The sequence below is a fragment of the Halichoeres trimaculatus genome, unplaced genomic scaffold (assembly GCF_033239565.1).
Source record: "Halichoeres trimaculatus isolate MK-OKI-2021-1 unplaced genomic scaffold, fHalTri1.1 fHalTri1_scaffold_5, whole genome shotgun sequence".
NCBI classification, from domain to species: Eukaryota; Metazoa; Chordata; class Actinopteri; order Labriformes; family Labridae; genus Halichoeres; species Halichoeres trimaculatus.
The window spans coordinates 13107272-13124352 of NW_027437183.1; the positions used below are offsets into that span (position 1 = coordinate 13107272).

At 39.3% G+C, this 17081-nt stretch overlaps 1 protein-coding gene across 2 annotated transcripts; it reads right to left on the reverse strand.

The window, feature by feature from the left end:
- Positions 1-11783: 11783 nt before the first annotated feature.
- ptger4a (prostaglandin E receptor 4 (subtype EP4) a) lies at positions 11784-16844 on the reverse strand. Of its 2 annotated transcripts, XM_074671230.1 has the most exons (3): positions 15487-16844; positions 14410-15012; positions 11784-14289 (listed from the first exon to the last, which is right to left on the reverse strand). In XM_074671230.1, exons 1-2 carry the CDS (start codon positions 16258-16260, stop codon positions 14443-14445), a joined length of 1344 nt encoding a protein of 447 aa, XP_074527331.1. In that variant the 5' UTR covers positions 16261-16844; the 3' UTR covers positions 11784-14289; positions 14410-14442. The 2 variants fall into 2 exon arrangements, with proteins under 2 accessions (XP_074527331.1, XP_074527330.1); XM_074671229.1 differs by having other exon boundaries at positions 11784-15012; positions 15487-16843.
- Between the last annotated feature and the right edge of the window lie 237 nt (positions 16845-17081).

A 17081-nucleotide genomic window follows, 5' to 3' on the forward strand; every position in this document is an offset into this window, starting at 1 on the left:
CTTTGTGGTCTGAATCACGTCAGGGAGTTTTTCTTTTCTTTTTCTCCTCCTGGAGTCATCGCTGTTATCCTCATTATCTGAGTTCTGTGAGTTGGTGCTCAACTCATCTCCGCTCTCCTCTTTGGCTTTCTTCTTGTTCTTTTTGACCTTTTCTTTATCTTTCCTTTTGGTCTTGGTGCTCTTCACACCAGACTCTGATGTGTCTGAATTGTATCCTTCTTCATCGCTGTCTTTGAACTTCTTTTTCCTCAGTCCTTTTGCATCCTCTGACTCACTCACTTGCTTACTCTTCTTCTTTGGCTTTAGTGCCTGATCCTCCGAGTCCTCGTCATCCACATCTTTGGTTTCCTCCTCTGCACTCTGTCTTGTTTTTTTCTTTTTTGTGGGCATCTTTAATTTATTTACTACCTTGTAACTGTAACCAGTTCTTGTGGGTTCCGGTGAAACTTGATTAAACTGACCCGTGACTGCTGAGAAGTGTCCAGTTGGCAACTCAAGTCCAAGACAGCAAACTCACAGATACTTGGCAGACAACTGGGGAAGCCCCTCTGCGCAGGTTATCCTGACCTGGAGAAGAAGCATATGCTCTGACCTCATTAAGAAAGACAATTTGCATATTGTAACCTGAGCACAGGTGGAAGTCCCCCTGACATGGAGAACTACAAAAGATCTACAATTCCCCTTTTGAAACACTGCAATCCCTTTTACAGCTGTAACAAATTATTTTACAGCTTTATTTGTATGTTTGAACGAAAAATCAGACATTAAAACAATATGGAAACACCACTTGCCCTGGAAACGCAGTAGTACAAATCTCAGTGTATGATGATGCCCAGATAAGGTTCTTTTAAGGGCATTAACACTTTTTAAAAAATCAAATTTACTGTCATAAATCGTTATTTTGGGTCTTAATTACCTAAAAATGTTTCAACTTTTAACACAAATATACTTTTTGGTCACTAGCAAGAAGGAAAAAAATCATTTTTTGGCCTGTTTTGCTAATACGTTTACAGCTAGCTAGCTGTTTTACTCGTGACAGTTAACACAAACCGGGCACCTTTATGGAACACATGCTTGTAACTAACTCGGCTCTAAACCTTTTTTCTGTAATCCTTTAATGCTCTTTTTTAAAACAAGCTGTAACAGATATCATCGCTCTCTTGTTTTTAGCTAGTAGCTAACACTCATCTGTCTTCACTGAGTAGCTAAGAACGGTTAACCTTATTTAGGACCGTTAGTATTGAACGTAATTCGCTAATTTAACGGTTGGAGTCAACGCTTTCACACACATGGCTTTTTCCATATTATTTTAACATGATTATTTACATTTATATTATGCAGCCAATGAATTTTACGAATCAACATATGCTGGACTGGTGCATTTATTGTTGCTTTGTTGAGAACTAATGTTACATGGCATGCTTCTGCTAGTAGTTTGACTTCTTTCCGATAAAACTTATCTCTCTTTTGGACAGCACTGGCAGCCAGGGTCAGTTTTGTTTTGCAGTCAAAATCCCCCCTGAAAAAGATGTTAGGAAATTAAATAAAATAAAATAAAATAAATAATAATAATTAAAAAAAACTCGTGGTGTGAAGTTTTGTTTGTTGTTGAATCATCCTCAGGTGTTTGAAAAGCTTTTGGTACACATTTGGTGTGCTACACTGACCCCTAGCGGCTTTACCGGCCATCTGAAATACGTTCTGCTCCCTTGTATACACTTGTGTAATTCACTGACACAGGCCTCACCGAAATCATCCGCAAAGTATGAGTCTGTGGCAACACAAAAACACTTGTCTGACATTATTTATTGTTGATTAATGTCACGTGTGAAATATCTGCAACGCATTTTCTGGAGTTTAAAGTACTGTTATTTTTCTGTGTATTGACTGTAACTGCTGAAATTTGCAGTTCCACATAAGCATGGAGTAGTTCTGCTTTTTCAACTGTGTAAACTTAATTTCAACCAGCAGAGGGAGACACCATCACTTGCATTTGGATTCTGGATTTGCCATACATCATTCATTCAAATAGGATACTCTTTGCTTACATCCTTGTGTGTGACCAAGTCAGCACAGTTTATTGCAATTTATACTTCTCAGTTTTCGCACGTATGAATGTAAAACAATTACATTCAAAATATGGGCATTCTTATTGTAAAACAAAACAGTAAAAGGAACTCTGTTCAGTTGTGGAAATCTTTTATTTACATTGACAACAGCGGTAGAAAATTTGAAACACGTGTATACTGCTTCCTCTTGGGTTCATTTTCTGTTGAGGCAAGTGTTTATGTCTTCAGATTTTACAATGTTTCCTTTGACTGAAAACAGATATTTTGCCTGGCATGGTGTTGTGAGCCACAGTGAAACCAAGAATACTCTGCCTCCACTCGTGGTCCTCCTTCTGTTTTCATCACCCATCTCCTCCCTCCTCTTTTTTGACCCTGTCTTTCTGCCAGGCTAGAGTATCAATGATTCATCCAAAACAAAGAAATCACTGACTCTTGGAACTCTGATTTCATCTTAATGTTTGCACCTGTGAATAGTTATGTTGTATAGCATGATTACAGTTTATTTCTTTTTCAGAATGTGGTTTAATTTTTTTTCTGTTTTAAGTTGTTGCATGTGTTTATAACCTTAAACTGATTTTGCAGATGAAATCGCAATCCCAACAGTTGATTAAAATGGACCTCTAAATCAAATTTGGGAAAATAGCTACAAGCAAGAAAAGACAAGAGCCTCAAATCAGTTATTTCTACCCCTCTGAACAGCTTTTCTCATGGCTCACTGTAAGTTCAGGCATTTGATAAGATGCCTATCAGTGATGCTTGCAGGAAAAGGTTTTTTATCAAGCCTTTCAAGATGTTTATCCATAACACAGCAGGGTCTTTAACTTCTCAGATTCATAGAGAGCAAAGGAAGCCTTTCAGATTAGAAAGGAGCAGATAGGATGTCATGGGTGTACACGTCCATAGGGGCCAAATACAGAACTACAAATGCTACGTTTATCTGCGTCGTCTTTGAACAAAGATTTAAAGGTAATTGAACCCCACGGCACATGTCATCTCTGAACCATTGAAGATTTAAATCCCTTGAACTGCATTTGTCCTTTCTGTTTGGTTATCAGACTCTATTTTAAAATAGCCCACCCTGGTTTATCATCTGCTCTGAAAAATAAAATGAACCTATTGACTCCAGTTTATTCTAGAGGAATAAACATCAAGTAGCATCGAACACTCAAATGGTGCTCTGGACTTCAGATCTTTTCACAGACTCTATATAAAAGACTTAATTAGTTTTCCAAAGCTACAGATATTTATTTTCTATCCCATCCAGAAGGAAGTACGTGATAAAAAAGCTGCAGCTCTGTGATACAGATGACACTCTGCAAAGACACTGAAAACAAACACAGTGGAGGGTCTAACAGTTCATGGCGGATGCACAGAAGGAAATGAAGAGGAAATAGATTGTCACAGCAGGATACATGAGGATCACAGTCTGTCATGTAGCTCAGCCAAGGGCTTCAGAGTCCATGATTGTGGTCAAGTTATGTTTTGACAAGAGGAACAGATCCTAGTGAAACCCAAACATGGATTTATTTCACAAGGACAAAGTGGCGCGTTCCTTCTCACAGTAGTCTGTGTGTGGTGGTTATACAACAGAAAAAGAAATCACTATGGCTCTGATACCTTTATTACTTTGAACAACAGGTGACAAAGTGATAAGGGTTTTACTTGAACTGTTTCACTGTAACTGTAAGGTCCACCATATGTCAATTTTTCTTCCATTTTTGGTTCTAACCGCTGAAACTTCAGGAGTGACATTCTGTGGAAACGGTGGATCAAAATGTTGCTAAAACAGTCTTGAATCCAAAAATGAAAACAGCCTAATGCTATTTGCTTTTCCTGGTCTGAGAATAGTGCAGGTTGTGATGCAAAGGTTTTGGCCTGACAAGCCAAGTGGAAAAAAAACATCAGATATCAGTGTCTATACTTCACCACATGGCATTTGAAGTTAGACACAGTATTTTAAACTCCAGTATCTATTTTAATCTGCTATTTCATCATCCTTCAGACTTTAAATGAGCTTCCAGTTATTTCTAAGTTGATATAAAGAAAAAGATAGGGCACTTGGATGGACAATCTTTCTCTAAGTATAATCCAAGTGGAGTCATAAGAAATAGAACCTACAACCCCAGTTTCTTTGTCTGGTGATTGTTTCTTTGACCAGAGGTTCCCGAAGCAAAGTTTTCTGAACCAGGTCACAGAGGTTATCTTCAAAGTATAAAAGGCTGATGGTCTCATTTTGTGAAGTTAAAAATGTATGAGACACTTTGCTATAATGTTGTTACAACAAGACATGCAATCATTATACTGCCTGCAATATTTATTGCACTGTGTTGTTACTTTACATTAAATTGCAATGCATTGTGATACATTGTCTTCAAATAGATTTGTTGTGTCATGCAATGTTATGTTAAATTCTCACGTGCAAGGTTGTGCTTTTACCTTAAATTATGTAACGATACATTATGCTGTTGTTACACCACGTTACATTATGTAACATTGTCATGTTGCTTTACTTAATGTTACATTATTTTAAATAAAGTTATGCCATGCTATGTCTTGCTACCTTACACTACTTTACCCTGTTATGCTATGTCATGCTACATTACCCTACGTTACCCTATGTTATGCTACATCACTCTACATTACACTGCGTTACCCTGTTATGCTACATCACACTGCATCATGCTATGTCGCGCTACATCATGCTACATCACGCTACATTACACTATGTTATGCTACATTACACTATGTTATGCTACATTACACTATGTTATGCTACATTACACTATGTTATGCTACGTTACATGTTGTTGTTACATTATTTCACGTTACTTTACGTGATGTTAACATTACATTAGTTGTATTACACCATGTTACACTATGTTACATTCCATTTTGTTACGCTATGTTAGGTTATGTCATCATGTTTCGCAATGTTACGCAATTTTACACTGTATTACTTTTTGCTTTGTCATGTTACGCTGCATTCATTTATGTTGTAATGTTATGTTACACTGTTACATGAGGTTACATTATGTTATATTAAATCACGTTATGTTTTTCCACATTATGTTAAGCCATGTTATGTTAAACAATTGTAGTTTTTTTTTTTCAATAAATTAAATTTTAAAAATGCAAGTAACTCAGGAAGCAAGAGAGTTTCAAATTGTTTGAGTGGGTGAACAGCTGACGTCAGTTAAATTCTTAGATCTAATAACTCCCATTAAAGCAGATTATTTGCTGTCATATGCATTAACTTGGAGGTAATATCTTTTCAAAATGACAGCCAAGCCCAGAACTCTTAAAGACTGTTTCAGCTTCTTGATATTTGACACTTATCTGGCATAAAATCCCCCGCCAGAGGTGATATTATTGGACAGGTTTAAAGAAATATGCTTTTTGGACACCTGAAAATGATTTCTGAGGTTGTTTCAGATGAGCCATAACTGAAGCTTATTTTTCCCCTTATGGAAAATGTGTTTGGAGTGAAAAAAAGAAGAAGTTTATTTGGTTGGAGAAAAACAAAGATAGGGTGCAGGACAGTTCAGTTCACTGCTCTACTCAAACTGTGACGTCTGTGATCTTTTCTTCAGGCTGAAAAGTGCACCCACGAGTGACATCTGCTCTAGCATGAGTAATGTTCTCCATTCCAAGTAAAACACTGCTAAAGTACTTACAATTATTTTCATCTTTGCTACCAACAACTGGTGCACCTGGTCTCTGCAGTGGAAACTAATGAGGAAGCACTTAAGAGAGGTACCAAAGTCAAGAATCACAACAGAGGAGTCCAGTGCTTTACATGCCATTTCTCTGACAAGGTGTAAAGAAGCGTGACAAAATGCACATGCAGAGCACATTTACTATGATGAATTGCATGTATCATTGATACATTGCATGTATCATTATTTGAATACCTGGCTTATTACATACTCTGAATCTCTTTACACCATCAAAAATTTTGCTCTTTTGAAGTCAGTTTTTCCCAGATGGAAAAACGTAGAATGATTAAAGGCCTGTTCCTATAGTTTATCTTGATACCTAACAATGTTTTTTTTTTTTTTTTTGTGGTCCAAGTTCAGAGCCACATTGGTGCAGATTCTAACTGATTTGCACATCCAACATAAAAGATATGATCCTTGCAGCTGCAGAAGAGCAGAGAAGTGCCAGGAATGTGTGATTTAGGTCGAGACAAATTCTGTGATTTACACAAACTCAGTAAGCCTAAAAACATCACAGGATGAGCTGGAATTATTGTAGCAAAGCTAACCAAAACTGTTTAACTTGACCAAGAATCTGAAGTCTGATAAATGAAGGTTCTACCTCCTGTACAACTTTTAGAGACTTTCAGTACCACGAGCAGGCCTGCATACTCGTGGTACAGTGGTCTGGAGGGTCAATAGGCCACTATAAGCTCTTTAAGCTATTGTGGGGCCTGACATTTGAGGTAAAACAACAGTGAACGCATGCTTAACCTTTAAAGACTCCATGATTTATAACCATAATGTTTCTTTTCTTTCAAACGGCATGTGACAAATTAATTATTTGAGTTCGTAAGTCACTGCTTGCGCTGGCTCACAGAGAAACAGAGTTTGAGTAATGAGGTGCTGAAATCTTGAAACAACCCAGGATATGAGCTGCATTAAAGCCATCGACATAGTTTCAGAGCACAATTTGTTGACCAAACCTCAGAGTTAAGGGGCTGTAATCTGATCTTCAGACAGAGCGGCAGCTAAACTAATACTGTTCAGTTACAATGGTGCTGGTTCTAAGAGGAATGATGAGGAAAATACTTCTCAGCATTTAATAGGTGGTGTTGAAGGTAATGATTATTTGAGGAATGAGAGAAAAATACTTATATTAACCAGTTGTTTAACAAAAATGCTGACTGATCCAAGAAACACTGGCCCAGGAGCAGGGTTGGCAGGGAACACTGTGTAAGCTGGGAAACGCAGCTTGTTTCCAGTATGTGTGATCATGTGACTTTCTGTTTGAGCACTTTTCTGCAGACCTGGGACCATGTGGTTAAACTGTTGAGCACACACAATCACACTCAATAAGTCACATTCAAATCTGACACAAGCAACTTTGAACCTGTACAGGTTGTTCTGACTTAAAATGAAGGGGCTGTGAAGTACCTTCTTTTTTCCCTCACCTTTTTGTTTTGTGATTACAAAATTAATGCTCAAGGAGGAGTCCAATATTTTTGTCAGAGCACTTACTGTTCTGACTACATGATGATTATGAAGCTAGAGTCAGCTGCTTAACCAGGGCTGGATTCAGCTTTACAGCTCCTGTCCAAAGGTAACAAAATCAGCCTCAGCATCTCTCATGATGCAGATCCTCGCTAAATGACTGGCAGGAGGATTTCCCAACACACATCTGGTGACGCATATTAAACTGGTGCAGCCACAACAGGATGTGGAGAAATCTGCATAGGTAAGGACAGCATAATAAGTAGCAGTTCTGGCAACTTTCTGAACATCTGTGAGTCCAACCAAGAAATTACCAAGCAAGGAAATGAAGAAATTGCAGCAAATCTTAAAACCAAATAATGACAGAGTGTTTTCTAAGTAAATACCCTGCTCATGTTTGTTTCCCATTTGTTAAAATTATGGATGTCTTGGACTTCCAGCTGTTATTCAGGACTTTGTTTCAGAACTGGGATGATGACTTTTCATCCAGAATCCAATTCCTGGACAGAAGTTACTGTTTTTACAGCTTTCCCCTCATTAATTCATGTTTTAATCATCCATCTTGTGGGTCTCCATGAAACAGTTGATTTCTGATGAATAACACTGTTTCAGGGCTCTGGTGGGGTTACTAGACTCCTATAAAGAGTGGTTGCTAGTGGAGACAACCCCCAGCACCTCAACCCAGAAATCCTGAGAGTTAATCCCTTGAAAGATAACAAGACAAGCACTACAAAGTTTTTTAAAAAAGAAAACTTAATTTGTGGGGTATAACTTAGTGGTCTAGGCTGCGTGCCCCATGAGGTAAGCTCTCAAGCGGGTGGTCTGGATTCAAATCCAGCCTGTGGCACCTGTCCCACATGTCACTCTCCACTCTCACCCTGTATCCTCCTTCGTCCGGTCCTTTCTGATTAATTCATTGGCTGCCAATTGTTTAAGAGCATTTTGACCAAGATCCATAGAACATTGTTTTCTATGACTATGTAAACCCTAAATTTGACATATAGTCAGGAGGGTAAACTTCGGGCTACAGCGAACACAACCTTTTGTTTTTTTCCTCACCAGTTGATTATTTCTGTCTGATAACAAAGATAAAGAGCAAGTGCCAGCTGACTCACTGATTTAAACTTCCAGTGTTTCTCTTGGACCCTCTTCAGCATGCTTTCTCAGTAATGCAATCCATAACAAGAGGGTGTTTGAGATGTCTGTGGCTGATATGAATTAAAAACTAATGGGAAACAAAAGAATTCTAAACACCCTAAATTTGACCTTTTGTGGGCTTCGATAAGAGTTGATTGTAAAGGTTTGCGGACGATGTGGTTCTTTCAAACACTCCACCAACAGGGAGTAAACTGACAGAGACACAAAGAAAATGTCAGTTTGACATTTTAGGCACTTTACTCTGAACTTCAGGCACAAGATTTGAAATATTTAGGAAAAAACCAGCTGTGACTCTCCATTTGAAAACAAAATAACAAACAGAATCTGTAAGGAACATGTCGAAACTATCTGAATCTGTCCCTGTTTGTCTTGTTGTCTGTCAGGTCATCTCATGTGGTGAAGATTTTCCTAGCCGCACGGTGTTACATAACAGCCAAGATCAAAGTTGGTAATTATCAGCTGATTTCATGGGAACTTTCTGTCGTACATATTGTTGCTGAAAATCTTTGAAGAAGCTGCTCTGCTTTCTGTATATTTGTTTGGGATTTAACAGAGTCAGGACAGGGAATAATTCCTGGGCCTGGAGCTGTTCACAATGTCCTCCAGCATCAATGACGCAACAAGTGAATCTTTGGATGATAAAAGAGGTTTCAAACATACATCAAGGAAAATAAGTATTGAACGCGTCAATTTTTTCTCATCACATTTATTTCCAAAGATGCAGCTCAAACAAAATTTCTACCAGACATCGGTATTTACTAAAATAATTCACACATGGAAAGAAATCACAACACTCAGGTCCATAAATAATGATTATGAGGAATTAAGTGCGATAACACAGGAAAAAGGTATTGAACATGCTAACTGAGACTCATCTGATACTTTGTGGAGAAGCCTTTGTTTGCAATGACAGCTTCCAGAAGCTTCTTGTATGTTTTATCTAATCGCCCATGCTGCTCAGGTGTGATTTTGGCCCATTCCTCTGCACAGATTGTCTTTAAATCTTGAATATTCTTTGGTGTGGTATGACAGCTGAAAAGTTCAGTTTTGGTCTCATGTGACCAGACAACATTCTTCCATTATTCTACAGGCTTGTCAAGATGCTGTTTAGCAAACTATAAACAAGCTTCAACATGCCTTTTCTTGAGGAATGGGGTCTTGTGGGCTGAGCGTCCATAGAGGCGGTGGAGTGCATTGCCTATTGTTTTCTCTGTAACAATTGTACCTGCTGCCCCCAAGTCTTTCTGGATCACTTTCAGGGTGGTCCTTGGCTCGTTGAGTACTCTTCTGACTATCTTTCTGACCCTGGTCAGAAATCTTGCAGGGAGCTCCTGTGCGTGGCCTGTTGATAGTAAGGTGGTGTTTCTTCCACTTGTGAATAATGGCCCCAATGGTGCTGACTGGAATATTCAGGTGCTTTGATATAAGTCTGTAACCAGTTCCATTCTGATGCTGAGCAACAATCAGGTTGTGAATGTCTTCAGAGAGCTCTTTGCCTTTACCCATCATGAGATGTGTCGTATTTAATTGCTTGGTGAAAAAAAATTACCTTTTTTTATAGGCCCATCAATTTGCTCTAGCCCAGCTGATGTTCCTTTTCACTTATTGGAAGTTCAAGTAATAATTACTGACAGATTTCAGGTGGTTTCCTTGCCAAATTATAATGCCTTTCCATGGTGTGTTCAACACTTTTTTTCTGTGTTATCGTACTTAATTCCACATAATCATTATTTATGGCATGGATGCCATGATTTCTTTTCATGTGTGGATTATTTGAGTTAACACCAATGTCTGGTAGAATTTTGTTTGAATTGCATCTTTGGAAATAAATGTAATCAGAAAAAGTTGAAAAGTTGATGCGTTCAATACTTATTTTCCCCATTGTATAATAAGAGCAAGTTTTCATAAATACAAGTGAAAAAAATTTTTTGGCAGGAGTTTTCAATGTCCTTCAAAAATATGTTACTTAATAAAACTTTAAATATATATATAAACAGAAAGTTATAAAAGAAAACCCCTTGACAGCAATTATTATCTTTCACTAACTAGCAAGGCCAGAGGCAGACTCATCACATTAAATTAATCCAAATTAAAATTTTGAAGAGTTAAGCTTCAGCTTGTTGACACTACAGACCATACGGTGGGGTAAAACTGTTTCTATTTGTTCCATACTGACTAACAAAGTGGCCAAACGTTAGCTTCACTTAGCATGCTAATTCATCAGCATGCTAGGCACCTGCAGCTTACCAGTTGCTACAGAGAAACTTAAACCATGAGCACTTGTGATGATAGCAGCAGTGTTCATTGTTGTGATATTTATCTCATTTATTTTCAAAGGTGCATCAGCCACAGAGCAGACAGAAGACGCAGAGCTAATGGAGGACAGATTCCCAGTGTCTTGGCTGCGACAGGTGGATACGAGTGCATATCATTGTTGTTTATGCTTTGATAAGTTTTATGCTTTTAATATTAGCTGATATTGACATTGAAATTGACATCTCTGAGGAATGCTAGCTGCTGTGGGATCACAGGGACTATTTTTTCAAAAATGAATGCATAAATCATTGTTTGGCTGTTGCTATCTTTGGTGTTTTTTGATGATTGTTAGCAGTTTTTAACCACTTTAAGAAACATCTGGGTTCACAAATGACATTGACTCTAACACAGTAACTTTAGAGGTTGATGGCTAAAAGATTTGGGAAGAAGCAGATTTGCATTTTTTTTCTCTCATTGCTTAAATTGGAGTTTTATCCTTTTAGATAATATCTGTATTAGAAGCTCTGCCAAGACTCTGAGTATTTCAGTAATTTAGCATTACATTCCTACCTCAGAGGAAAGAACGATCAAAATCTCTGCTGCAGAGGCTAAAATATCTGATCTTTACTCTCTTGTAATTATCCAAAAGTACGGCTCTTGAACCTACGCCATGAATGAGTCAGCAGCTGTTTTCATATTAAAAAATGTTGCCTTATAACTGCATTTTGCATTAATGATTGAGTTGAGTGATCTAATCTTTGCTAAAGTGTTCCAGTGTCCCTTAAACATACAGTGGTCCTTTATCTTTGGTTTTCTTTGCAAAAGCTACCAGAGAAAAGAAAAATACCAATCAAAGCTTGAACACATCAAATCTACAGACAGAAGATGATCTCTGCACCGCAGAGAGACAGTGATCTACATTGACCCTGGATGGTTTCTCTCTGAATCACATTTCATTTCTATTTTCTCCACCACCTGAGGGAAGAAGCACAGGCTCTCAGACATTTATCAGCTTCTGCATCAGCTCTGCTTCTGTTTTATCCTTATCTCCAGACTGGAGGTGTTCAGTGTTTGTTTTGAACCCAGTGTGACAGCAGACGTAAAGGAGCAGCAGGTGTTTTTCTGCTGTTTATCAATGAGCAGAGAGGGAACAGAGAGGACAGCGTCACTGAAGGACCTGCTGATGTAAAACAGGTTCCTTCTTCATTCATGTCCACTTGTTTTTGAATGAGGATCCTTTTACGCACACATCAGCTCATTAATCCTCATTTACTGGTTGTTAATGTCTGAAAGGTCAGTGGAGTTGTTCTAATTGTTCTCAGCTGGATGTGAACGTACACCTGTTAACTTACGTCACAGGTTCTCCATTTATTCACGCACCTAAGCAGCACATACTGTGCTCAAAGCAAATAGGGTCATCATGGTAAATAACAGAGCATTTGTTGCATGCAATACTGTGTCCCACTGCTGCATGATCCCATTTCTCACATTTTTTTATTAATGCGTTTTTCCCAGAGTCTGGAGGATACCCCGACACTCGAGCAGCTTTGCAGTGTGTTTCCTTAAGCCACTGCGTTGCTTGTTTAAGCTTAATTGAAATGAATCGAAGCCTTAGGTTGTGTTTGTTGTTTCAGGAGAAAAAACTCCCTCAGCCAGGTCTTCTTCCCGAGACCCTTATTTTTTTTTTCCATTCAACTATTACGCTGGTTTCTGATTTTGTGTGTGTGTGTGTGTGTCCAAGAATGTTTTTCACACATTACCAGGATCCAGATGTTTTTTTTAAACCCTTAGTATCACTTAACCTCAACCCAGAGGGCTACATTTTCATTTATTTGAGTGTAAACTTTGCCAAAGTGTCATCCTTCTCCAATTAGGGGCCTTTTCTTTGTGCTAATGGGGTTATTTGAGGGTGTCACTAATCTTTAAAAACATAATTTGAAAAAAAAAAGACTGCGTGAGAAACTTGGTGCTCAGATGATTAACTTCCGCTTTATGTTGACAACATTTGATGACCCGTCAAAGGCCCTGTTTGCTGTGAAATAACAGATTGATTACAGCTGTTATAAACTTGACATCTATTCCTGAACACAGATGAGCTCTGAGTTATTCATTCTTCACATGCACAGTTTACATTTGACACAACAGTAGTAAAAAAAAACAAAAAACAAAAACAGAAATATTCAACAAATCCACAGGTTAAACATCACAATTTTAACAAAATCCAAAAAAGTGCATCAAGTGTATAAAATAAATTAAGAAACCTCGTGTATGTGGCCCTTTAATTGGTAAATGTACCTTTAAACAAATTTCACAACACCTTGTTACAACCAGGGGCGTTTTCAAAGCACTTTAGCTGAAAGAAAAATGGGTTTAAAATTAACAGCAACAAGAAAAACAAGAAAGTAATTTGCTCTTTAAGGAACAATCTGGCATTGAAATAACCACAGGGGGAGGGAGGTAGAGTGTGTGCGTCAAATCTGCTGACATTAAGAAATAATGTTTAAGTAGAAAAGCAAAGTTCAGAAGTTTAACCTTTTATGAAATGTTAATCGAAAAGCAGAAGTCTGAAAACAGAGACTGGCATCAGCTATGATGAATAATCTGGGTTTGATTTTTCAAAATAAAAGCATTTTACAAACTTGAGTCTTCATGCTTGGAAAGTGTTTTTCATTACACAGTAAAAGCTCAGCAACTTTGTTAATAATGATTCATCTTTAAAGTGTTGAAGTAGCTGATACACACTGAGACATGTTTGATATTCTCTTTTTTTTGTGTCAGAACGTGCACTGAAATTTTCTGGTTTTGGATGGGACAGCATCACTTTTTCCCCTCACCCCTTTTTTAAGGGATGAGAGCAAACAACATTTGCTATTGTAGGTAATAATAAATATTTGCACCCACCCTATCAGAGGCTTTTTTAGTTTTAAAATATACACCCAGTGTACTTCAGTCCTGATTTCCTGCACGTAGGAGAGGAGGATTCATGAACACGATCTTAACACGAGCTTCATTCATTTTCAAATAGGACCAAATACTTAGTGAGGATGGATGATCACTTTAGAGCTGTGACTTTTTAAGAAATAAAGGAAGTTGTTTGGTTTTCAGGTCTACAGGTTTGTTTAAATATCTTCATCCTAATACTCAACATTTAGCAACATTTGTGCCCTGGTTCACTCCAAACTGATGGGAACAGCACTTGGAAGTTGTTAAAGCACTTTCCTTTTAAAATGGAAACCTTGTGTTTTATAATCTAAGGTGACAGAACTGACAAATCCACACCATAATACTGCACTGTACATGAGTCATGGATCTACCACTTCACAATAGAGTTTGTTAAATGAATCAGTCCTCACGATGGACATGCCAGTGATTACTCACACATATGGACACTGTATTCATTTACCACATCAGCCACAAGCATGTGAATCTACTCTACTGACCTCTTTTTTATTTTACAGAAAAATCACCACGCTGACTGGACAAAGAAACTAAATCAAGAACAGATAGCTTTTCCATCACTGGCATTTGAGTCATAAAGAGGGGGTTGAATATTTTGGAGAAAATGCCCAAATCTGCACACACAGTCAGATTGAGTCATCATCTGAGGTAGCTGGGTGCTGAAACAAAGAACACACGATGATGCAGCTTCAAGATTTTTTCGTTTTAGTATGTGCCTCCCTCTGTTATAGAGGTTTAAAATGTTCATTCTGAGACAAGACAGTCAGAAGAAGACCTACCTCACAGCAAACCATTTTTCCACATCAGTTTATTCAGATGCATTTCTCTCCCTCTGTCTGAGTGCTCAACGACATCTGCAGAGATGAATCTTTTGAGCACTGCAGGGCTGAGAGGTCCCTGGAGTCTTTAGTCCCTTCTCCATTTTCAGTCTCACCACTTCCCTGCCCAGAAGAATTAGAGGCTTTAGAGTGTCTGATTGAAGAAGGTCTTGGACCAGAGAGTCTGCTTGCTCTCTGACAGCCTCCAGGGTAAGCCTCGCTGCCCTCTGGTAGGTAGAGGAAGGTCTGGGAGGTGCTGGAGAGATCTCGCAAGTCGTGGGAAACGAGAGAGTGTGAGTCCCGGTTAGAGATCACAGAGGAAAGTTGGTGAGTGTCTACGCACTGGCAGCTTCCCTGTCTCTGTTGCCCCCGTGCTTCCATCTTGCAAAATAAACATTTGATTTTCTCGATGAGTTTGAGGAGCACAGCCTTGCGGAGCAGAATGTAGATCCAGGGGTCAAGGATTGGGTTGAAGGAGGCGAAGCGTATCGCTCGAAGATCAGGATTTTTGTCCAACCTCAGCTCCACTGGAGTTTTATACAGCTGGTTCAAAAACACCTGAGCCTGGGGACAGAGGACACAGGCAGTGAAGAAAGCGTAGATACTTCTGATAATAAGTGAATGCCTGTGTTTCTGGGAAGACTAAAACAACCAGGACCAGAGCATCATTGGAGAAAGAGTAGGCAGCTTTACATAACTTAATCCAGAAGAAATTTTTTGGCAATTTTTAAAGTCACCCAGATAAATTTGGGTCAAACTGAGTGAAACAAATGGCTTCAGATAAACTTAAATCTATGAATGGGTGATGGAGTAGGCATGCGCAATGGCTAACAAAGAAGATGCCAAAAGAGAGTGGCTGCGAAAAATGTGAATGATAAGAAAAAAGATTCTTCACCTCAGATGATACACGGGCATTCAAAATACATGCATGAATCGTTTTATGTAGGAGAAAAACGTAATTTATGCATAAAGGAGTCGTGCGTAAAACGTGCGTAATGGATAGAAATGGCCCAATGGGCTGAGAGAAACAGAACTTACAACAAGTGGAATCGAGCAGATGAGCACCACTGCTGACGTGCCTATGAGCAGAATGACCATCTGGATCTCTGCACCGGCCAGATGCCCGAAGCTGCGCCCCCTCCTCCGCGGGTCCCCCAGATCGGTTCCCAAGGACGTCCTGCGCACATAAAGTCTGTGCATCCGGATCAAAGCTCCGCACACCAGCACATTACAGATAACAGTCACGAGAGTAAGAAGAGAGCTGAAACCCGCATACATGTACGAGTAAGCGGCGTCACTGGTCTTGTTGCTTCTCCACTCTAGAAAGCACCAAGTCTGCGGGTACTGTTTCTTCACCTGTCCAAAGCCGAGGATCGGCAGAGCGCAAAAGAGCGCGTTGGAGATGTAGATCGCCAGAAGCGTTAAGCCTGCTAGTTTCTGATCCACATAGTCATTGTAAAAGTAGGCATGGTTTATGGCGATGTATCTTTCCACAGACATAGCGCAGATGATGCTGAGCCCCGCCAGAGAGAAGAAAAGCATGGTGAATCCAAAGTACTGGCACAGCGGGTCCTCTCCCGGCCACGATCCTTTCACATAAATGGCGATAGTGACTGGACTTGCCAGCAGAGTGCCGAGCAGGTCCGTGACAGCCAGTCCACACACCAGCGTGTAAAACGTGGTTTCTTTCTGCTCCTTACGAGATTTACACAAAACAGCGATGGCGATGACATTCCCAACCACCCCGAAAATGAACATTATAGACGGAATGGTGGGGACCATCGTCCTCCCCGTCGTCGTTTGATTATTCATGATGTTCTTGAAGAAAAGTCAGGACGAGTAGAAAAAACTTTTCTTGAGGCCAGTTTGTCCAGTCCGAGAGGGAAAGTTCATCACTCTCCAAAAAAGTCTGGACAACATGGTCAAAAGCAGAAACAAAATGTTTGCACCTTATCCTTCAACGAGCATCTCTGAAGAAACCCATCAGCCTGGCTCAGAGCATCATGAAGGCTGCTGTGGTGGTTGGTTCAGGGATGTGTCAGTAATACATTAGCTGGCTGTGTGAGACAGAGGCAGGTTTCTCCCACCAGGACAGTGAGGTAAGAGCGGGCAGGAGACAGCAGCGACTTCATTGAAATAAGGCTCTGCCTTCAAGCTTCCTGCGAGTTCAGTCCCTCCCTCCATCTCACTCCACAGTTCTCATCAGCTGTTCAGTCTGAGGCAGGAGGGGTCCTGGAGAACATGAACTCTAGGCAGAGCTTTTACAACATACTCAAGTTTCACATATTCAGAAAAATAAACCTATAAAAGTTTTACGTGATGTGTGCTTTTGCTTCTATTGGCAGGCAAATAAATGTAATATATGTGACCTGTAAGGTTTCAATGCCAAGTAGTCAAAAGGTAATAATAAAAACAAGGTCACTGAAATTTTTGAAATGAGGTTTAGTCTAACTAGGTGTTTCACTAACATCAAACTTCCTGGATCTCAATAAGCAATGACCTGATGTTTGTACTGCTGCTGTAATCCCTCCTCCCATGATGAGCAGTGTAAAAAAAAGTTATTCAGGGAGGGAGAAATCCTACACCACCTGTGATTTTGAATTCACATAACATTAAAGAAGGCTGTGATCAGA

Coding starts and splice junctions, on each gene's coding strand:
- ptger4a (XM_074671230.1), bottom strand. CDS start 16,260: ATGAATAATCAAACGACGACGGGGAGGACGATGGTCCCCACCATTCCG. Junction 15,013..15,486: donor TCTGCTCGATTCCACTTGTT/GTAAGTTCTGTT, acceptor CTCTGTCCCCAG/GCTCAGGTGTTTTTGAACCA.